Source organism: Mesoplodon bidens (genome assembly GCF_964165515.1).
Source record: "Mesoplodon bidens genome assembly, chromosome: 9".
NCBI lineage: Eukaryota > Metazoa > Chordata > Mammalia > Artiodactyla > Ziphiidae > Mesoplodon > Mesoplodon bidens.
This window is the reverse complement of record NC_138166.1, coordinates 64,129,629-64,153,260: the sequence shown is the minus strand read 5'-3', so window position 1 is coordinate 64,153,260 and position 23,632 is coordinate 64,129,629. Positions and strand designations below refer to the sequence as shown.

The window sequence follows — 23,632 nt, the reverse complement described above, 5'->3', positions numbered from 1 at the left end:
TCTTATATTTATTGTTAACTGTTACTAGCAAATGTCTAACTTTTAAAATAATAAAATAGTTTTAGGGGACTTCCTTGGTGGGCCAGTGGTTAAGACTCTGCGCTTCCACTGCAGGGGGCATGGGTTTGATCCCTGGTTGGGGAACTAAAATTCCGCATGCCATGCAGTGTGGCCAAAAAAGTAAATAAAATTTGAAAGTATAGATCTATAAAAAAAATAGTTTTAGTTATGACTTTTGTGTAGGTTAAAACATAACTTAAAAATTACAAAATAGAAATATATTTAATAACATGCAAATGTTTATAAAGGTAAATAGTAAAATGAAAACATAAAAATTCTCTTTTTAATGGAATTTCTAACTCATGAAGAATGCATTTTATATAATGAATTATGAAAATTACTTGTCTAATACAGAATAGTGAGAAAATTGGACTAAGGAGAGGGAAATCAGAAAATGCTACTTACTGTATACTTTGTAGAATTAAAATGTACCAGCATTTTTAATATGGTTGAAGCTAGATTTCTCTTTATAAACATATTGGGGAAAGCACACATCATTTTACTTAATGATGTAAGATTATTTTTCTGAGGGAAAGTGTTGGTAATAAGCAAATCAATTGCAATTTAGAAATTTCAAGCCCACGATTGTTTAAGACTGTGATCTCAAATTATCGAGAGTTGTATAGAATTACAATGTGTGGGGCTTTTTTAGTAAAAAAAATTTTTCTGTAGTTTTTTATCTGTTACCAAAGAAAACGTAAAAATGTTCTTATTCCTCTTATAAACATTAGTCATTATTGTGTGTGTGTGTGTGTGTGTGTGTGTGTGTGTATCTGGAGATCATGGTTATGATTTTTATCCCAGATAAAATGCACAGTAAAAGCTCATGCCATTTAAAGGAGTTCTGCTGACCCTAGGTGAATAATAAGTTATGCTCTCTAGTTAGAAAAGTAGTGTGCAAAAGTGAACAGTAGTCTTTCTAGTCATGTTTTACTCTTACAAGTGTTTGGGAACTGTATTTGTTAGTGTTTTCAACTCAACATTTTGGGGAAGTTCGTTTCTATGGAAATGCATCTTCATTTTTACGATGGAAGTCAGTGGGTAGATTGGACCCTAGATGGGTGAATGCTTATGTTTCTTTACTAACATGTTTTAAAATTCACTTGGATCATGATTTGAAATTTCATTTGAAATAATCTTTTCTTCTAACGAAACATCTCTTTGAATTTCAGACTCCACTGAGGTATACAAAGACATTATTGCTTCCAGTTGTTCTTGTCGTGTTTATTGCAATCATTAGAAAGGTAGGTCTATCACTTAAGAGCACTTTCTCGTAATAGAACATTTTCTTATTTCTTCATTTCTTGTGTAGTTACATATACTAGGCTACATGTTAATCTAATACAATATTTTATATAGATTTATTGAAACACATTCTGTATTTTCTTACTAATAGCCTTTGATGAACATTTATAAGCCTTAAAAACATTGTGCTAGTTGTCAGTATAAAGTAGACCTATGGAAAGGATGCTCAAGTTTTGATAGTCATGTATTTTGTAAGATAGGATCAGAGGAACCATATTGATGCAGATACAGTTGTTTTTGCTTATGTAAATTATTACTGATTCACTTTTAACTTTTATGTAATATTTCTTTAAAATATTTAATATATGCCATTCTAAGTCATTTGTGCAGTATTAACTTCTGGATAGAGTTTATTATTAATCAAAAGGAAAAAATAGAATATTAACAGTGTATTACTAAACTTGATAAAATAGACTCCCAACTTGACTTTGATAATGAAATTTTAAGTCCAGGGAGGTTCCAATCTTCAGTAAAGAGTGATGTAATAGTCCCTCTTTTTTTCTTTTAAGAGTTGGTGAACTCTGTAACTACAGGTGTTTTAAGAGAATGAATTGGGGTTAGTCTGTAATCAAAATGATAGACCCTAAAAGTTTTCTGATTTGTAGCTATCATTTTTGTGTTACTACAGTGTCATATATTTGTAGAATATTCTGTACTATAATTATTATTTACATCATATATTTATAATCTCCCAAAACATTTCATATACCTTATTTCAATTGGTTCTTCAACAGCATTGTGGGGTACACAGATATTATTATTTCCATTTTGACAAATGCAAAATTGTAAGGTCAGAGAGGTTATTACCAGCCTCACATCATGTCCATTAAAAAAGCAAGGGAAGAGAGAATCAGACTGTACCTTTACCCCCCCTCATTGAGTGTTGTATAGTATTCAGCTTTGTAGTCCCACAGCCCTTTTTAAATCTTGTCAGTTTATGGTTAGTCAATTTCTGCTGTATGCCAGGCTCTGTGCTCTTTGCTTCCTTTGCTTTCTTTATGTGGGTGGGCACCCAGTAGGTAAAAAAAAAAATGCTAGATGTTGGCAATCCAGAATGTATTAAAAAGATAGCAACCTGGATGGCTAGAGATGATGAAAATGACTAGATTGGGGTCAAAGAAAGTGGGATGTTTGATGTAAAGGAGAAAGACTTAAATGGAAAGAGGATAATTCTTTTCAAAGACTTAAAAGGCTACCACTTGGAAATAAGATTATACTCATTTTGGCTCCTTAATATTATGGCCAATTCTAGGAGTTAGGGCTTTTGACCAGCATTGGTCTGGACTGATGAGGAAAGTGTTATAGGTTTAATCAGCAGCTAGGTGGTTCTTCCAAGGGCTGAATTAAAACCTATCAGGCAGTGTCACAGAGGACATCCACATTGGGGACAGGATTTCAGATTAGATGACTTCCCAGTGACTGCTAAATATGAAAGCACAGTGTTTAGTTAGTTGTGCTTAGTCTCTGAGCCAGTTCTCCAGTTATGTGTGTGTATAATTAAGGAGAGGCATTGCCAACAACCTGGGCATGGTGGAATTCACTTAAAGGTGAATGGGAAGCCAAAAGGTCAAGTTTCAAGACCCTTCTTAGTTGTTGTCCACCTTTAGGGAGATCATTTAATCCTTCTGAGCCTGTTGCTCATTTTTAAAATGAGGATAATAAAACTTATCTGAACAGGGTTGGATATAGATATGATGAAGTACTGTACAAATGTAAGATTTTGTTGTTGTAATTACTATTTTCTGAATTACTTCTTATCTCCATACTTTTGTATTTTTAAGTAAATAAAAGTTTGAAAGTTTAGAAGATACATTATTTGAAATGTTCTTTTTCCCAATACAGCTGTTATAAAATGTTTAAAAATCTATTTGCAGATTATTAGTGACATGTGGGGTGTCTTAACTAAACAACAAACACATATAAGGTAAATATGCCATTAATGATTTTGTTGCCTCCTCTGTTTATTAAGTAGTTATTTATGGTATATTAATTTTATAGTTACATGTTGTACACTCAACATTTGTTAATTGGTGTTTCGATTGTTGCCATCCCCCTTCTCCGCTTTTCTCATTATTCCCCATTTGTGTAGAGCTCAGCACATCACTTATTCATTCCCCAAATCCCATCCAGTATGAGCTGACTGTAGCCCTATACTAATCTATACTTGAAGGATACAGCTTTGTGCTTCAGTTTGGCAGGGAAAACAAATTACTCTGTTGATGGTTTTAGGACCAATGGACAGCTTTTTGAGAGAAGAGCAGGGAAATGTAAAAGTGGACCCATACCTCATTTTTACATAAAATAAATTCCAGATGGAGCAAAGATTTAAATATAGAAAAAAAATGAAACTCATAAATGAACCAAGGGATTATTTTTATAATTTTAGGGTTAGAGACGCCTTGTTAAGTATGACATAAAGCCTATAAGCTAGAAAGAAAGATTGACAAGGTTGACCAGATAAATTCTTTGGTTTGGTAAAATACTGTAAGCACTGTTCAAAGAAAAATACAACTTGGAGAAAATAGTTGCAAATTATAACAAGGCCCTTATGACCATCATACATAAAGAACTGCTATAAATTAATAAGAAAAATACTAAAAACCCATTTGAAAAATGAGTGAAAGACTCAAATGGGCAATTGAGAAAAAAAAAATTCCCATTTTCCCTTTTCTGCTACACTAATGTTCCACAGATCTCCTTTCTGCTCTTTGACCATGACAAGTAGTTTCCTGCCTCTGCAATTTTGCAGTGGTTGTACCCTAAGTCCGTTAATTGTGCCTCCTGCTTTCCGCAGCCTGGCTTGGCGTGACTCACTCCTTTAATCCTTGCTTAAATGCCACCTCCTTCAAGAAGGCTTTCCTGACCATCTTTTCTGAGTAGATCCCTTGTCTCCTTCCTTGTTATTCTCCGCCATCACACCTTTTTTCTTTCTCTCGGCATTTGTCACCATGTGTGCTTACATACTGATGTGTTGCCTGTATCTCCTGAAGGGGGATGGGGTCATTTCTGTTCAGTTCAATGGTTTATATGCAGTGCCTGGCACATAGGAAAGAATAGTAGTTGAGTGAGTAAAGACTTATGCATGACTTACAGATACATGAAAAAGTGCTCCATCCCGTGGTAAAGATAAAAGTGAAAGCCTTTTTACTTATCAAGTTTGTAAAAATTAATAATACCCAGTGCTTGCAAGCATGGGAGGAAGTGGGTGGTAGGGCAGTTAGGCAAATACAAGCAAAACATAGAGTGGGCCTGTCCTTTAACTGCAGTTTCACCAGTGCAAACGTGTCCCCTAGAAGTGCTCACGGAAATGCAGAGGTAATGGTACAGAGATGCCCACTGTGGTGGTGTATGTAATGTGGAAAATGAGAACAACCAAAATATACACTAGTGCGGGATTGATTTACTTATGACCCAGTCATAAAGTGGAATTTCTTTATGGAAATATTTCATTGTACATCCTTGAATTAAAAAATTACAAGACATATAAATGATGATTACACTTTTGTTTAAAATATAAAGATTTTGTATGTGTCTTTGTACATAGGAGGGATATGGAAGGATAAAACTTGTAACTGTTAGGAGCATGGGATTAGAGGATGGAGCAAAGGAAGTTTTAATTCTAATTTCATTCTTTTGTGGGATTTTTGGGGGAGTAGAGATTATTGAATTTGTGTGTCTATATATTTTCTTTTATAACACACAGCCTTATCTATTGTTCTTTCACCTCCAACCAGTGATAAATTATTGCATGCACTCTTGAGACAATCCTTGTTGTCGTTTAGAAACAATTTACTGTAACTGTGCCCTTACTTCTTTCTACCTGATGCCTTTGAGGGCCGGGGAAAAGAAAAAAGCTTCTGGTATGTAAATGCCAAAATTTCTCTTCAATTGAGATGAAGTTTTTTTAAGAGCTCAGAAAGGGGCTACCGTTATAACTATAGTATGCACCTCTGGAAGAGAAGGGTGGAACTTTTCACAGAAACAAAACAGTCTTTTCAATAATAACTCAACTATAGAAGTAACTATAGAAAAGCACTGAGCTTCACAGGGCTCTCAATTCAGGTAGGATCAGAGCTTTTTGGAAAGGAGAATGGCACATCGACATTTCATTTTGCATAAGTACCAAAGTCATATGCCAATGTAAAAAGGGGAGAGGTAGGACATACATTTTAATTCTCAAGGTGTGAGTATCAGTATCTCCTTTATTCAGGGAGCTAGGGCATAAAGTAGGATAGAGACAGCATGATGAAGTAGAAAATATATTGACTCTGAAACCAGTCAATATATAGACCTGGCTTCACCTCTTACTACCTCTGTAACCTGTTTTCCTTAGCTGTCAGTTAGGATAATAAATAGTTGTAAGATCAGAGTTAATGGAATGTAATGATCATATTAACATTTTAGGTGCTTGGTAAATGGTAACTGATAATTTTTACTTGGCATGAAAGAAGAATAAAGGAGGATCCATTTCACTTCCTTCATTTGCCCAGTAATTTTACTGTTTGCTAACACATCAATATATTTGAAAGCAAGTCCTCAAATCAGCTTGTGTGCTACCTAGATTGTGTGCTACCTATTCAATTAACCTACCTTAGGGTAGGTAGGTCCCCTACCTACTTAGGGGTTAATTGAATCATTTGCTCATTCATTCAAAAAAAAAAGATTGAACTCTATGTGCTAGGCATTGTTTTCTAGGTCTTGGAAATATATCAGTGTTTAGGACAGAGAAGGTATGTGTTATCAAGTGGCACATTTGTGTCTCTGATCCAGACTTCTCCCTTGAGCTTCAGATTTATACATACGATTCCTTGCTTGTCATTTCTACTTGGGTGTGTAATGAGAATCTCAAATTTTGTGAACACAACACTGAGCCTCAGAATGTGCTTCCGTGTCAGTACCCTTCTCCTGGATCTCCCTCATCTCATTCTCCTCCTCGCTCTCTCTTCTCCCTAATCATGCCGTCTTTGTTAGCCTATCAGGGAGCCTGCTACCATGGGCTTTGCCATGTGTTCTCTCTGCCTGAAGTGCTCTTCTTCCCGGAGGGATCCTCAGGCTCAAACTCTCAGCTCCTTCAGGCTATGCTCAGATGTCACTCAGTTGGTGACCACACTGATAATATATGCCATCCCAGTCACCCAGCACTCCCTGCATCTTTTACCCTGTTTCCTTTTTTCCCCCACAGTATTTATCGCCATGTGATGTATGTTTATTTGCTTTTTGTTTGTCTCCTTCAACTTAAATGTAAACTCTGTGAGGGCACGGATTTTTTTCCATCTTGTTTACTGCTCAGGGCTCGATGAAATTGAGTGGATGGATGGATTTGTACCTGGTCCTCCTGAAGGGTTCATTTTAGTTAGGAGAGACATATGATAATCAAATAAACCAATGAGTGAAAACTGTGTTTTCTGTGAGAAGATAAAACAGGGAAATGGAGTGGGAGTGATCAAGGTAAGGGGCACTGAATATGGGAGTCAAAGGCGGCTCTCTGATGTTTTAAGGCATAAAATTAGTCTAGTATGACTGGAGCACAGTGATCAAGAGGGAACCTGGTAGAAGATGAGTTTCCAGGATGGGAGGTGGGGAACCAGATTAGGAGGACTGTGTGTAGCATGGTAAGGATTTGAGAGTTTACTTTAATTACAGAAAACCCCATAGCTGATTGGTAAACTTTAAGTAAGGGAGTGGCATGTCTGGATTCCCATTTTCAAAAGGTTGCTCTCACTGCTGTGATGAGACTCAACACGGGGTCGGGGTGTGGGGAAGGGGACCGAAGTGAGATGTGGGGAGGATATATGGGCCTATAAAGATGCATCCTGTCTTAGGAAATTAAAACTGTCAAGCAAAGGTAAAGCTGGCATTATGTGGCTATTTTTATATTCCAGAGCTGCTGCTGAAAAAAAATCTTGTGTGTGTTTTCTTAAATGGTCTCTAAAGCAGCTAGAATTTACAGCGGAGCTGAGGGACTGCTGGGGACAGGAAGTAGGGGTATGGGACTGTGAGGGCTGCAGAATTTCTCTTCACTCCCTGCTTTGCCAGATTATATTACCAATGAGGCATCTGATACACACAGCCAGCGAGCCTTGTTGGCCTAATAAATATCCGTATAGTCAGGTATGTGGGATATGCAAAATAAACTGTTTTAAAAGACTGTAGCACCAGTTTGGGTTTATAACTTTCAGTTATCTTGATTTACATGTATGTGTCCTGAGGGAGTATTACAGAAGTTGTAAAACTCATATTTGTAAGATAAAAATGCGCATGATTGAAGTAAGTGCTTCAGTAGTGATTCAATGATAGTATTTCTTTTTCCATTTCAGAAAACACCAATTTGATCATGGAGAGGTAAAGACTTAATATTACCAAAATTTGTCTTGTTTTAATGTTTGTATATATTCGGATTTTTCTTTCTAGTTCCATTTTCTAACTTTATTGGTAAGTCACTAATCATCTTCAAAATAGGCCTGTATGTGTTTTTATGAGAATACGACAAACATGACCATTCATTTGTTAGAGCAATTAGGTAGGAAACTCATTTGGTCGGCTCTGATCATCCTCAAGGTAATAGCAGTTCATTGCTGGAGACCATTTAGACACGTATTCAGAGTGTCTTTCGCATGATTAGGGATCACTTTTCTCTCTGCTCACCTTGCCCTGAGGCCTCAGAGATGTGACTGGTTGCTGTTCTCATCTCCTGGTGATTCAGCCTGGTTTTTTTTTTTTATTGAGGTATAATTGACATATAATATTATATTAGTTTCAGATGTACAACATAATGACTAGAATTTGTATATATTGTGGAATGATCACCATGATAAGTCTAGTTAACATCCGTTACCATACATAGTTACTCAAATTTTTTTTCTTTTTTTTCTTGTGAAGAGGACTTTTTAAGATCTACTCTCTCAGCATGGTGACTATAATTCATGATACTGTATTTCATATTTCCATCTGGTTCAGAAATGTGGGCTTTATTAACCCTAGGCTTGATTCTGAGTAGAATTATAGGACCACTTCCCTTAGGGACTTTATAATTTTAGCCCTCTAATAAAAGGGACAAGTTTGAAAGTGAATTTTAAGACTTTCAGAAATCAAAATATTATATTAAATATTATTAAATATTATTTCAGAAATCAAAATATTGTTACTAAGAAGAAGTACCCTTTTCTATATATTCACCAATTTAACAATATATTCTTAAACTTCACAAATAGTAGGAGTAAAAATACTTTCTCTTTCTTTCAGCTGGTTTATCATGCATTGCAACTGTTAGCATATACAGTTCTTGGTGTTTTAATTATGAGACTAAAACTCTTTTTGACGCCACACATGTGCGTTATGGCTTCCTTGATCTGCTCAAGACAGGTGAGATGATTGTTATGTTGGCATTATAGCTGCTGTGATAATTTTACCCCAGCCTTTGTTATTGAGTGGCCCTAAAATAATATTAAATTACCCAAAGTTCTTTAAATTGTTTATAATTAAAGTTCTTCATGGTTTTGTACTAACCTTTCCTAAGGGGTAAGGGCCAAAGCAGATCCCTTATCCTTTTAACTTCTAAAATAGTCCTTGGTATACAACAAACACTCATTCAGTGCAGGCTGAATTCATGAATGATAACTACAGATGTTGATAGAAAGCAATGATCGCACAGGGGCCCACACTCAGGACTCTGCACCTAGACTGATGCTCTGCTGTTGCTGTTTTGAACTTCTTAAAAAATGTCAGACAAGGAACCCACATTTTTTTTGTCTTTTGGCTGCACCACGTGGCATGTGGGATCTTAGTTCTTGACCAGGGATTGAACCCGTGCCCCTGCAGTGGAAGCATGGAGTCTTAACCACTGGACTACCAGAAAAGTCCCAAGGAACCCACATTTTTATTTTGCACCGAGTCTGGCAAATTATGTAGGTAGGCCTGGCCTTACCCGAATCTGGAAGTAGAGCAAGTTGACGGAAGAGTTTCTTAAATCACGTCCCGCCTATATTAGGCTAATGGTAGAATTGTTTTGATCCCTCAGGTTATTGTTTCTGGAACTTTTCCTTAGAAGTATTAGTCCTGTATCTGGGATTCTAGCAGAGACTGTATTCTTCTCTGGGAAGTTGGATGCAGGCTGGTTTGTACTAACAGTTGTCAATGTATTCTTAATTTGGTTTCAGCTATTTGGATGGCTCTTTTGCAAAGTACATCCTGGTGCTGTTGTTTTTGCTGTGTTAGCAGCCATGTCAATACAAGGTTCAGCAAATCTGCAAACCCAGTGGAATATTGTAGGGGAGTTCAGCAATTTGCCGCAAGAAGAACTTATAGAGTGGATTAAATATAGCACTAAACCAGGTAAAAAAAAGGTCATATTATTTAGCTGTGGTTTTCCCTACAGTTTTATGTATAACTGCACAGTCCTCAACCCAAGTTACTTCCAATGGTTTTACTTCCAGGAAAACTGTGGTTTTCCCTACAGTTTTATGTACAACTGCACAATCCTCAACCCAAGTTACTTTCAATCTTTCTAAGCAATCCTGCTTCTAGATTATCCAGAAAGAGACAGATGTCAGTCTTGCTTATGTAGTTTGCAAAGGAAATGTTACATGTATTTTCTTAGTAATTTATTTCTCTATTTTACATAAATTCTATTTTTTTTCAAAGTATATCCAAAGTTTTTGCATGGCATAATTTAAAATAATTTATGTTATGCTTATTTTCCTAATTAGTTTTTAATCTTAGCCCTTCACATTCCTTCTTGAAATGAACTCATGGAATGTGATATTTTATTCATGTATAGAAAGAGAGGTTTTTGTTGTCATCTGAGTATCAAGTGACTGAATATTAAATCATCTTCCAGAACTCCGAGGTGCTATAAAACTTCCCTAGTCAATTTGTTACTTCTTTCCTAGAAGCAGGAAAAGACATTAAAAACAAACAAAAGAAATGGAAATCCTCAATGATGAGACATATGATGAGGCTTTATCTTCCAAGGAAAATAGTTTATCCAGGCTTGGTTGCTGACCACCATTTTATTAGCTACCTGACTTCATTCCGGTTCTGTCATTGAATCTTTATCATGATTCAGGCCTCAGCTTTTTCACCTGGGAAGTAACTGAGTTGACCAGAAGGAGACGCCTTGTCATGCTCACCAGGTGTCTTCCTAAGACCTTCCTTCCTGCTTTGCAGATGCAGTGTTCGCAGGTGCCATGCCCACAATGGCAAGTGTTAAACTCTCCGCACTTCGGCCCATTGTGAATCATCCACATTATGAAGATGCAGGTTTGAGGTTAGTACACAAATATCACATTGTTGAAAACAAATTTTTCTTACAAATAGTGAGGGAACCAGCAAAATAATGAGAAGTGTTTCAAAAGGATATGGTGGGGCTTCCCTGGTGGCACAGTGGTTGAGAGTCCGCCTGCCGATGCAGGGAACACGGGTTCGTGCCCCGGTCCGGGAAGATCCCACATGCCGCGGAGCGGCTGGGCCCGTGAGCCATGGCCGCTGAGCCTGTGCGTCCGGAGCCTGTGCTCCGCAACGGGAGAGGCCACAACAGTGAGAGGCCCACGTACCACAAAAGGAAAAAAAAAAAAAAAGGATATGGTGAACTGGGGTTTATAGAGTTTGGGGACAAAGAATGCTGAAATAAGATGGCTAAGTTCAATACAAACTGTTAAGGCCCCATAGGACAATAAAACTACAGTCTTTGGGGTTATCTTCTCTCCTAGGCAGTAAAAAGAAATCACCCCATGTCTGTTTTATACAGGTTACAGGGCTCCAAACACCCAGGTCCTTATTATTTATCATCACCTTTAAGTTCCCCAGAAGATTCACTAGCCTATAGTTTTTATTAAGGTTTTCTTATAGGCTATTTTTCTTGAATTCTGAGGAGTCAGTTGAGATGGAATCCCATTCAAACAGGGTTTTTTCTGATTTTCACCAATATAGCCTACTAGAATGATCTTGTTTTGGGGGGTTTTTTTAACTAATTTTTCATAAGTTAGAGTGTTGTGTTCTCTTTGTAAAGGAAATAGATTTAATTTTCATGCAATTTCTAGGTTGATCAACTAGTCATTTCCTAAGTGACTGGTGAATCCTTATTAATATTTTGTGTAACAGCAAGACATACCTTTTATAAGTAAAAAGCTTTTTCATTAAAAAATCAATTTTAGCAAACTAATTTCCAGAGCAATTGTGTTGAATAAGTTTTGTTTTTTGTATTTTGTTTTTTTTTTAAATTAGGAATAAAATGGAGAGCCATTTAATGCTAATTGTTTGTTCTCAAAGTTAGGACTGTTATACCTTTAAAGTAGTCCTGTAGTTGTGTCTGTGTAGCTAATACTCTTATTTGTGATAGAGTGATGGAGAATTTAAAACAAAAACAAGCACTCAAACAAACCAAAAGACTAAGTTTGGAAATGAGGAGATTAATTAAACTGAACTTTTTCTCTCAGGACTCTTGTGCTACCTGTGCTTTTCTCGATTGACCTCCCCAATGCCCCTTAGCAGGAACTCCTGTGAAGAATGTTCCCTTGATGTGATTCTTCTGTAGAGTCTTTCTTCTAGTTCCATTCAGTGCTTTTGTCCAAATAGGTTGATTGCATTCTTTTGATCTTGAAAATCTTCTGCCTAATTATTTTTCTTTAGAGCCAGAACGAAAATAGTATATTCAATGTATAGTCGAAAAGCAGCTGAAGAAGTGAAGCGAGAATTGATAAAGTTACAGGTGAATTACTACGTTCTGGAAGAGTCCTGGTGTATAAGAAGATCCAAGTGAGTACTCAATACAGTATTTTATATTCAGAAGACATTAAAGTTAATTCAGTCTCGTGGCAAGTGCTTTACTAGTTGTATGTGTGAGATGTATATAATAGCAAAATATAAGCAGAAAAAACTTTTTTGATAATTATTTGGAGTTTTTTCTTTTCTAGTCATTTTAAACATCTATTTATTTTATAATGATTTACATGTGCACATTACCTTAAAGGTATTGGCACTTACTGATAATTTCACAAATTGTTCATATTTGCCTTTGATGTTTTTTTGAGAAACTTTTATTTAAAGTTGGATGTATTTTCTTTCAAAAGACTTGTGGAGTCTGAAACCAAATAATGAAGAGTCTCATTATAAAGAAGTCAGGCAGCTTTGTCCATACGACATCTCTGCACCATACCATATCCTGTGATAGATGGGACCCCCCCCACCGCCAGCATCAACCCAGAGTGAACTTCTTTCTTTCTGTTTTGCATCTTATTTGAGTGGAAAAATAATTAACCTTACAGTACAGTGACCCGTATTCTCTTGGCTTTATAGTTTTAAAAAGTATCTATTTCCACAGAGAAGTTCACTAAGCAGAGTAGAGCAATAAGAGTAAGATTTTAAAAGCAAATGTGAATTCTAAAGTTGACTATTTAGAAATGTTACACTTGGGTGACTAGACAGCAGATGATAGCTTGCTATTAAAATATCAGGGGCTTCCCTGGTGGCGCAGTGGTTGAGAGTCCGCCTGCCGATGCAGGGAACACGGGTTCGTGCCCCGGTCCGGGAAGATCCCACATGCCGCGGAGCGGCTGGGCCCGTGAGCCATGGCCGCTGAGCCTGGGCGTCCGGAGCCTGTGCTCCGCAACGGGAGAGGCCACAACTGAGAGGCCCGCGTACCGCAAAAAAAATAAAAAAATAAAAAATAAAATAAAATAAAATATCAGAGCGTTCACCCCATGAGGAATACAGAAAGGAATAGTTTTATCAGAAATCAAGGATATTTTATGGAATACTATTATTTTTAAAATTCTCACTACTCTTTAAGTAAACAGAAGTCTCCAGGAGATTGCTGTATCTGTGGCTTAATCATACTCATTTACCATGTATTTCAACAACACACAAGGGTGTTAAGATGAAATGATTAAATATTGACTTAGGAGTAAAAATAGTTCTGTGACACAGTACCTATCAAGCATTGCCCACAAGGAAACTCAAATAAATTTTTATTGTTGAATGATTTTCCATTGAATATGTCACAGGTGATTTGAATTTAATCAGGATCTACAGAAAATGTTATTGAGTCATAATTTAGAAAACGCTTTAAGTCTTTATGAACGTAAGAATATATGTGAAACTTATATACATAACCTTTAACTTTGTTATATAAATTTAGGACAAAAAGTCATAAGCATCTCTCATAACAACTTGATGAAGACACTGTAATAAATGAATGGTGGGCTGACATTTGCAGTCAGAAGGACTCAGTTTTTTGGCAGAGATTTCCACCAGCACTGGGATCTTCTTTACTGACTTAGGGTTTACTCTCCAACTCTCCAGTTCAGTGATGCCAGCCTGAAACACCTGTAGGTTACTGGAACATAAAAATTATTTCATGACCTTTTTTCCCCAGGCTAATGATGAATCTTGATTCAAGGTTCTTCATTTTTTCCTAGACTCCTGCATAGTGTTTTGAATATGTGGAAATTGCAGAGGCTAAGGTGCTTCATTCTGAAAAGAAAAAAGGGACTTCCCTGGTGGCGCAGTGGTTAAGAATCCGCCTGCCAGTGCAGGGGACATGGGTTCAATCCCTGGTCCGGGAAGATCCACATGCCATGGAGCAACTAAGCCCGTTGATGTTGATGGAGCTAAGATGTTGATGGGGCTCCTTGGGTTTGCATAGTTGTAGTAGTCTCATGTTCTGATGGACAGAGCACTGGTTTTTGTACACAGGAAAGGATCAAAAGACAAATTCAGGAAGTACGGCAATAAATCTTGCACACTAAACAAAGTCAGCAGTAAATTAACTGGCTTCTGATCATCTCCATTTAGAGCTCACTTACAGGCATTAAGACTGAGAGTCGAGAGGGGTGGTGTGTGCCATCTTCCCCCACCCTGGACCTTGACTTGCCCTTGTTGTATTTGTTGCAGCAGGAGTGGGGAGGGAGGAAGCTGAAGAAGTAGCTTCCTCTCATCTGGTTTCCCTGCACAGTTACTGAAAGAACACTATCTACTACAGGATTATAAGTCTCAGGAAATCTTAGACAGGTGCACTCTGCTTAAAGCTGGAGGCAAAACACAGCTGTGCTTTCTGTCCTGACAGGGAAGCAGGTGGAGGGTTCAGACAGAAGAGGAAAGGGAGGAAGGACTAATACTTAGCACATACCTTTGCAGTAGGAAGAACTGAGTTTCTGGCCAGAGAGCTCTCTACCAGAATCGGGATCTCTTTTATTCCCTTGGCCCTCACTCTCCAATTCTGTCTGTTATGCCAACCTGAGACAGCTGTATGTTACTGGAAAAGAAAGATATGGCAGAACAGGGGGAGCAAATGGGGAATTCAAATAGGAGAAGAGGGACTAATATCTATCTGGAGCTTAAACTGAGCTTGGCACCTTGGTGGGCACTGTATTTATGTGCTCTCACTTACAAAGTGGCTTAATTGTATGCTTGATTATTCCTTAAATACTTGATACCGTGTGTTCAAATACAAGTAGGAAAATATACTCAAATGCAAGTTGTAGATGAGTTTTTAATTAACTCCTTTTTTATTCTCAGTTCTCTGCTCTCTTTCTCATTAATTCCCATAATAGAGTTGACATAAAATTAAAATATGTGAATTCAGAAGAAAATTATTCAGATTTTCACTAATGCCATTTTAAAGATGTAGCTGGCTGACCTGGGGAAACTTCAGAAAACTCAGAAAAGGACTAAAGGATGTTAGAGCTCACAAAGGCAGCTCTTTGCCCTCTTATTTTCCTGAAAGCAATTGAACTCAGTAGCTGGTACTTCATGTATGTTTTACTCTCTACTATCATTGGCCTGCAGTGTAATAATGGCTTGGCCTTAGTATGTGTGAGAAAATTAAAACGTAGAAAATCCAAGTTCAGTCATATTTTCGTACATTGATAGAATCTAGTGTTGGCAAGGGTGTGCAAAAAAGTGTGCACTGAACACTTTGCAGGAACACTCACTGGTAATACCTTTTTGGGAGATAATTTGATAGAAACAAAGTGAAAATTGTATAGCCTTTTGACATAGTGATAGTGCTGCTTCTAGAAGTTTAGCTTACAGAAAAATATGGGCATAAAATTGTTTATATCAGTATTGTTTTATAATGACAAAATGAGAAACAATTAAAATATCCATCCATAAAAGAGTGGTTAAATAATACATAGAAGTACTAGCATCTATGAAAAAGAATAAAGTAGGTCTTTATGAAATGCAACAATGACCACTTTTTATTGCTAAGTGAGGAGTCCCAGATTAATCTTGTTTTTGTAAAAGCAACCCAGGAGCATCTGTGAATATAAATATGTCTGTGCCTATGTTTTTGTGTGCTTGTATGTCTGAACGTGAATAAAAAAGGTCTGGCAGAATGTATGCTGGCTTGTTTATAGAAGCCACCTCTGAGAAACGGTGTTGGAGGTGACAGTGACTTTCACTTATTTATTTTGATAGATTTATATTTTGACACTTTTTGGGTGATGGTTACCTTTAAATTAAAAATGTTATTGAAAAGGAGAAAGCATGTGCATTCCTGTCTAGTGCTTGCCTCGTGGTGGGGAGCAGGGGAGTGGGACTGCCATTGGAAACAAAAGGGACTTGTTGGAAATGTTTTTTTCTCTTACAAAGAAAAGTGAAACAACTATGACAAAACATAAGCTGTTGCAAATCTCTATAATTTGTCCTTGATTTTTCTGTTTTTTAATATTTAAAAAGACATAAACATTGTGAAATTCCTTTCACCTTTTTTGTTTTTATTGAGATTTGGAAGAGTCCAGGCCAGTTGTCTTGAAAGAATGTCCCACATTTGGATTTGTCTAATTTATTCCACATGATTAGATTCAGTTTGACAAAATTTGGCAAGAATGGTACATAGAAAGTTTGTACTTTCCATTATGTCACTTTGGTAGGTACCTGTCACATTGTTCTATTATTGGTGATGCTAAGTTTGACCACTTGATTAAAGAATGTTCCCCAATTCTCTCCATTTTAAGGAGACAAATCTCCTTTATAATCAATAGCCTTTCACCAGGTAGTTCTTGCATCCACTTCTTATAATTCCCTGAATCAGTTATTACATTGGTGATTATAAAATAGTTAGGTAATATAGATTTGAAAGTAATATATCAGTTACTGATTAGGTGATCTTTGATGTTACTATTGTAATTGTTTTGGGGCACCATGTACTGTACCCATATAAGATGGCAAACTTGATGGTTGTGTGTGTCCTGACTGTTCTACCAACCAGCCATTCCCCCCATCTCTCTCCCTCTCCTTGGGCCTCCCTATTCCCTGAGACACAGGCCAATTAATAACCTTTCAGTGGCCTCTAAGTGTTCAAGTGAAAGAGTTGCATGTCTCTCACTTTAAATCAAAAGTTAGAAATGATTAAGTTTAGTAAGGAAGGCATGTCAAAAGCCAAGATTGGCCAAAAGCTAGGTCTCTTGTGCCAAACAGTTAGCCACATTGTGAATGCAAAGGAAAAGTTCTTGAAAGAAATTAAAAGTGCTACTCCAATGAATACATGAACGATAAGAAAGTGAAACAGCCTTATTGCTGATATGGAGAAAGTTTTAGTGGTCTGGATGGAAGATCAGACCAGTCACAACATTCCCTTAACCCAAAGCCTAATTCAGAGCAAGGCCCTGACTCTCTTCAGTTCTATGAAGGCTGAGAAGGTAAGGAAGCTGCAGAAAAAAAGTGTGAAACTACAGAGTTTGGTTCATGAGGTTTAAGGAAAGAAGCCGTCTCCATAACATCAAAGCACAAGGTGAAGTGGCAAGTGCTGATGTAGAAGCTGCAGCAAGTTATCCAGAAGATCTAGCCAAGATCATTAATGAAGGTGGCTACCCTAAACAACAGATTTTCAATGATGAAATAGCCTTCTATTGGAAGAAGATGCCATCTAGAACTTTCATAGCTAGAGAGGACAAGTCAATGCCTGGCTTCAAAGCTTCAAAGAACAGGCTCTCTTATTAGAGGGTAAAGCAGCTGATGACTTGAAGTTGAAGCCAGTGCTCCATTTATCATTCTGAAAATCCTAGAGCCCTTATGAATTATGCTAAACCTGTTTTGCCTGTGCTCTATAAATGGAACAACAGAGCCTGGATGACAGCACAACTGTTTATTTACAACATGGTTTACTGATTTTGTTAAGCCTGCTGTTGAGATCTACTGCTCGGAAAAAAAAGATTCATTTCAAAATATGACTGCTCATTGACAGTGCATCTGGTCACCCAAGAGCTCTGATGGATGTACAACAAGATTAATGTTGTTTTCATGCCTGCTAATGCAACATCCATTCTGCAGCCCATGGATCAAGAGTGATTTCCATTTCCAAGTCTTATAATTTAAGAAATATACTTTATAAGACTATAGCTGCCATAGCTAGTGATTCCTCTGATGGATCTGGGCAAAGTCAATTGAAAACCTTTTTGGAAAGGATCCACCATTCTAGATACCATTAAGAACCTTTGTGATTCATGGGAAGAGCTCAAAGTCTCAACATTAGCAGGAGCTTGGAAGAAGCTGATTCCAGCCCTCAGGATGACTTTGAGGGGTTCAAGACTTCAGTGGAGGAAGTAACTGCATGTGGTAGAAATAGCAAGACAACTAGAAGTAGAAGTGGAGCCTGAAGATGTGACTGAATTGCTGCAATCTCATGATAAAACTAATGGATGAGGAGTTACTTCTTATGCATAAGCAAAGAAAGTAAGTTTTTGAGATGGAATCTACTCCTGGTGAATATTGTTAAAATGACAACAAAGGACTTAGAATATTATATAAACTCAGTTGATAAAGCAGCAGCAGGGTTTGAGAGTACTGATTCCAATTTTGAAGGAAATTCTACTGTGGGTAAAATGCTGTCAAACAGCATTGCATGCTATAGAGAAATCATTCATGAAAGGAAAAGTCCATGAAGGGGGCAAACTTCATTATTGTCTTATTTTAAGAAATTGCCACGGCCACCCCCGCTGTCTGCAACCATCACCCTGATCAATCAGTAGCCATCAACATCAGAGCAAGGCCCCCCGCCAGCAAAAAGATTCTGAAGCCTTATCACTGAAGGCTCAGTGATGGTTAACGTTATTTTAGCAATAAAGAATTTTTAAATTAAGGTATGTAATTCTATTGCACATTTAATAGACTTCAATATAAACATAAATTTTATATGCACTTGGAAACTAAAAAATTCATGTAACTCACTTTTATTGCAATGTTTGCTTTATTGTGGTGGTCTGGAACCAAACCCGCGAACCAAACCTCTCTCGGAGGTACGCCTGTATAATGTTCTGTGTCAGTATATTACCTCTGACTATGTGCTTGATACAGTCTCTCCCTTAATCCCTTATGTCATGGGTACTTCCTGTTTTACAAATGTGGAGGGAGACTGAGTGAACTACCCAACACCAAATTCTTGGTAAGTAGCTGAGGCAGAATTCAACTGAGATTTCTTACCGTACCACCTGAATTCATGTATATTACATGTCTTTTCTTTCTTTATAGTTACCTTCGCTGTGTTCACCTTGTTCTCAAGAGGATTTATGGTAGCTTACATAAATATAAATAACTATGATATGATTTTTTTAAAAAAACTAAGTAGAAAAAAGTGACACGAGAGCAGGAACATAAAAAGTGTGTTCCTTTATCTGCCATTATATAATGTACATTGATTTTTAATCTGCACATTAATTTTTCTAGGCCTGGTTGCAGTATGCCTGAAATCTGGGATGTAGAAGATCCTGCTAACGCTGGGAAACCTCCCTTATGTAACCTCTTAGTAAAGGAATCCAAGCCTCACTTCACCACTGTATTCCAGAATAGTGTTTACAAAGTCTTAGAAGTTATAGAGGAATGACCGCTGCCTACAGAAAAGTCCACCAGTAATGGTTTTCATGTTTTGCTAATAACTCATGCCTTGTTTTTAATTCAAATCCCCAAAACTTTTATAAGTAACTGTTTTCAAATGAAAAACGTCTTATTTGGTCAATTTGAATGTCCTTCTGATTGTAAAAATACTTATACGTTTATCAGTTGGTTACTATTTCAATGCACCCCTTAAAATTTGCTATGCAAATGAGTATATGCTTGTACTTGACTTAAATATTTGTCCTAAAGTGAGCAAAGCTACCTGTATAAAAAATATGATGGGTCGTGACAAGGGTGATATGAAAATATAGTCACTTACTAACTGTTTAGGGGCTCATTTTACAGTTCATGGACTATTGATGCCACTTGCTTTTTTCTCTGCGTTTTGCTGTTGTCTTTTGAACATTTCAGCGATTATTGTAAGTTCCTCAGTTAAGTCAGCCCCTGTCATCAACTTCAGTAAGAATAGATGGGGCAGACATGGGTATTTGCTATGTAGAACTCTGTTTGTTTCCCTTCTTCACATTCTTTTGTTCTCTGTTGCTCTCGTTAATGAAGCATTTCCTTCCTGTTAGTAATCCAAGCTCTTGGACCTAGTCCTTAAGACCAAATTCCTGTTAACTACCAACCATGTGGCATTAGTGTGTGTGCGTCCGTCTGTCTGTCTCTCTCTTTCTCAATATTCTTTGTCAAATAAGTGCTATTTACACATTTAGTTGCTTATCAAGTACTTATTCTTGGTTTAAAAAATTTAATGACAATTGTGTATTTTTAGTATTACTCATTTTTAGTATTGTTCAAATGTTTATATTTTAATAACTTTAAACCACTTAAAATTTTTCATGTATAATTGTAGTCTTAAGAAAACTATTTTGAACAACCACAAATATAATGCATCTAGAAACTAATGTATATTTGAGTAGACATAATTTATAGTGGAACAGTAGACTGTAGTATGTGGTAATTTTTCTTTTACTATTAAGATACAATAAAATATGACTAATTTTTTTGTCAAATAAGTAAATGAATAATGATAAGTGAATGGAGTTTTTATATTTTACTTTTAAAATTGCCTGTCTTTAATAAGACGAAGCCTTAAACCTTATGTTATAATTTTGTTTCCAAAAAGCATCATTTCAGTATGAGGAATGAATATATTCAGCCTTCCTCTTTGTTTATTTTTCTTTCCTGTTTATTTTTATTTGGAAAATTTTCCAACCTGCTTTAAATTCCTAGTATGAATTTTTGTTTCTTAGAAGTTAATTTGTGTGAAATGAGATTCTTCAAAACAGTGAATCCTCATAGTTTTGAGAAATGGTTTTAAGATTTAACGTTCTAAGCAAACCATGACTCTGGTGGACTACACGTTTAATTACACAGTGTTCTCTTTATTAACCACAGGCAGATTAACCTCATTGTGGATTGTCCTTGAGACCTGAGTCCTCAGGGATGGTTTCCGGTGCCCACTCCGGGGAGCCAGTGAAGAGCTGTTCTCTTTCTGCCTTCTCACCAGAGCCCAAGGACAAGCCTGGTCTGGGGGAGGCACTAGCTTGCTTAGAGCAGACAGCTGCCGAGACAGCCTGGGCTGAGGATTGTGCAGCCCCCAGCCTGCCCCAGAGCCCGCCTCTCCCAGGGAGCCTCCTTCCAGCGGAGATTGTCAGTGTCTTCAGGTGCCTGCCCCTCTTTCTCACTTACCGGGTGACTTATTTCTTGGTCTTTTGCCAGTCAGAAAACAAGGAAGCATCTGGGGAGTTGTGGATTAGGAGTAGAATTTGAGCAATGATGAAGCAAATGCAGAAAAATGGCAAGTGGGCACTTGAGGTCGAGGAGGATGAGAGACATCATGGGCAGGAAAAGCGGAAGTGTGTGCTCTGCTTTATTTGCCATTGTTTCTCTCATAAATATGTTTTGTACATCCAGCAGTTACAATTTTCTAAAAAAAAATTTTACTTTTAAAGTTATTCTCTATTCTTCCCACCTTTCAGTAATTCCTTTCCCAGTAAGTTCACATGTAATTATTTGAAATTCTATATAGGAAAAACATTAAAATACTGTTATAACTGTTTCATATGCTGGGAAAAGATAAAAGTAATCAAATTAGGTTTGTTTTTTTTTTCCAGAAGACTCCTTTTGTAACAGTATTTATTGATGTAACTCCACCAGCAAACCATGAGTATATTTTAGGCCAGTCAGTTTAGAACGGAGGCCTTGGGCTACACTGCACACTCAGCCTTGGTCACATCTGGTAGCAGCTGGTGCTGTAGATTATTAATATCTTTTATGGCAGCACAGAGTAGTGGTAGGTTTGATATACATGACAAAATAGTATTAAAGCTCAGTATTTTATGCATTTTTAGCGTTTAAAAATATTTTGCTTTAGTGTGAGGAAGGTTAAGATGGGCAAGGAAGTGATAAAATAGCTATTGCTATGACATAAAAACAAAGTTGGGGCAGTATTTCTATAAAAAGATAAGCCTCTAAAAGTGCTTAGCAGAAACAGCGTAGTGTTAAAATAGAACAATGATATTAAGGAGAAAATGAAAGGATGTATCAGAAATAAAGTGATAATGCATAGGGGAATTGTATTTTTATGAATTTTATGCCAGTTTACATGTATTATATATGTTAAATAAAAAAGATCATGAAAAATATAGAAAGTGTTTTTTTGATTGTTATTTTCATTTCCTCCTTGGCTGTGGACATGTTCAGCCTCATTCTGTAGTCAGATAACCATGAACTGGTTTGTGACAGATTGCAGTCCTGAATAAATGGGAAGGGTTAAAGATCCATGAAACTACTTAGTCCTCTCCATCGGTGGTGGTATAGGTGTTGAGGTTCCCCATACTCTTCTTATATTTATGGCATTATACACTAACATTACTTTATCATTTCCATGAAGGGACACAATCATTCTTTAAAGCCATATTTTGAGGATAATTCCAGAATTGCTGAAACTTTTTTTTCATACATTAGATCTAAACCACAGTTTGGTCTCATGACATTTCCTAAATTATAGCTCCTTGTATTTGCTTGATATAAGCATCAACTTAGTTTTTGTTTGTTTGTTTGTTTTGTTTTTAATCTGCTTGGAGGAAAGACAGTTTAGCTTAATTCATGCCTATATAATTAATTTTTTTACACAGTAACACCTTCATTCTCTGACATGTTTGAGGTCAGTTATTCTCAAATATAGTGTGCATCAGAATCACCTAGAGGGCTTGTTAAAACACAGATTGCTGCACCCCGCCACAGAGGTTTCTGATTCAGTTGGCCTAAGGTGGTGCTATATCTGAATGATTGTGTCCCCAAAATTTATATGTTGAAATCCTAATCCCCAAGGAGATGATATTAGGAGGTGGGACACTTGGGGGTGATCAGGTCATGAGGATGGAGCTCTCATGAATAAGATTAGTGCCCTTATAAAAGAGGCCCAAGAAAACTCCCTCTCCTCCTCCACCATGTGAGATCACAGCTACAAGGTGCAATCTATAAGCTATGAAGTGGGCTCCCACCAGATGCTGAATCAGCTGGCACCTTGATCTTAGACTTCCACACTCCAGAACTGTAAGAAATAAATTTCTGTTCTTAATAAGGTACCCAGTTTGTGGTATTTTGTTATAGCAGCCCCAAAGTAGTAAGGCAGGTAGGGCCCCCGAATTTGCATTCTAACCAGTTCTCAGATAATGCTGATGATGTTCCTGCAGGGATTGTTCTTGAGAAAAGTGGCTCTAATGGATGGGAAGAGACTATCTGGAATCCTGGCCTCTAGAGGGTGCTCCATTCCTGACAGCACTTATCCCACCAGGACAGGCTAGAGGGTCCCTATATTGGGAACTGAATTTTATGGAGTCCTTTCTTTGTCTCTTAGGGAGCGTGCTTCAACGGAACTTGCAAGGAACAAAGAATAGATAAGGTGATTTTTAACCAAGAACAGATAAGGTAATTTTTAACCAGACACTAATACAGCTCACTTGCATTGTGTTTTCTGAGTAGGTGGTATTGGTCATTTAAGTATTTTGAACTTGTACACTAGACTGGGCTTAGACTTGTTTCTTTTCAGTTCAGAGATGGAAAAAGAGTGAAATCATTTGAGATCAAATTTACTTTTGTAAAATTACTTTGCCTAAAAGAAAATAGATATATTCAGTGATGTGTGTGGATTTTAAAACTTCATTTTCCACTTTATTACTTTTGTTTGGCTCCAAAAATCCTTAGTCTTCTCCCTCTATTAGGGAGCAGTTAAGGATCAGCTCTGGTTCACAGATCACCTGTTTCTCTCTTCTGCCTTCCCTTCTCCTTCCCCCAACTAGACCTTTCTAATTTAAATCAGTAAAATTGTTCCTTGTGCAGAAAAAGAGGAGGTGCTTTTGAACTTCATTACATTCTTGATCTTTATTTCACAGTACTGTATCAGTACAAATACATTTTTACATTCAAA

General features: G+C 37.0%; 1 protein-coding gene across 3 annotated transcripts in view; it reads left to right on the top strand.

Annotated features, from left to right (window-relative positions):
* The window catches only part of DPY19L1 (dpy-19 like C-mannosyltransferase 1), a 97,912-nt gene extending 76,075 nt beyond the window's left edge, over positions 1-21,837 (top strand). The window contains exons 15-23 of one of the 3 annotated variants that reach the window (XM_081244983.1): positions 1,233-1,304; positions 3,240-3,289; positions 7,683-7,707; positions 8,608-8,727; positions 9,522-9,696; positions 10,531-10,630; positions 11,992-12,117; positions 19,027-19,208; positions 20,596-21,837. In XM_081244983.1, the coding sequence (XP_081101109.1) occupies positions 1,233-1,304; positions 3,240-3,289; positions 7,683-7,707; positions 8,608-8,727; positions 9,522-9,696; positions 10,531-10,630; positions 11,992-12,117; positions 19,027-19,183 (825 nt within the window). In that variant the 3' untranslated portion in view covers positions 19,184-19,208; positions 20,596-21,837. Of the gene's footprint in view, positions 1-1,232; positions 1,305-3,239; positions 3,290-7,682; positions 7,708-8,607; positions 8,728-9,521; positions 9,697-10,530; positions 10,631-11,991; positions 12,118-19,026 lie in introns of all 3 variants that reach the window. The other 2 variants (XM_081244984.1, XM_081244982.1) reach the window with 2 other exon arrangements.
* The last annotated feature ends 1,795 nt before the right edge of the window (positions 21,838-23,632 follow it).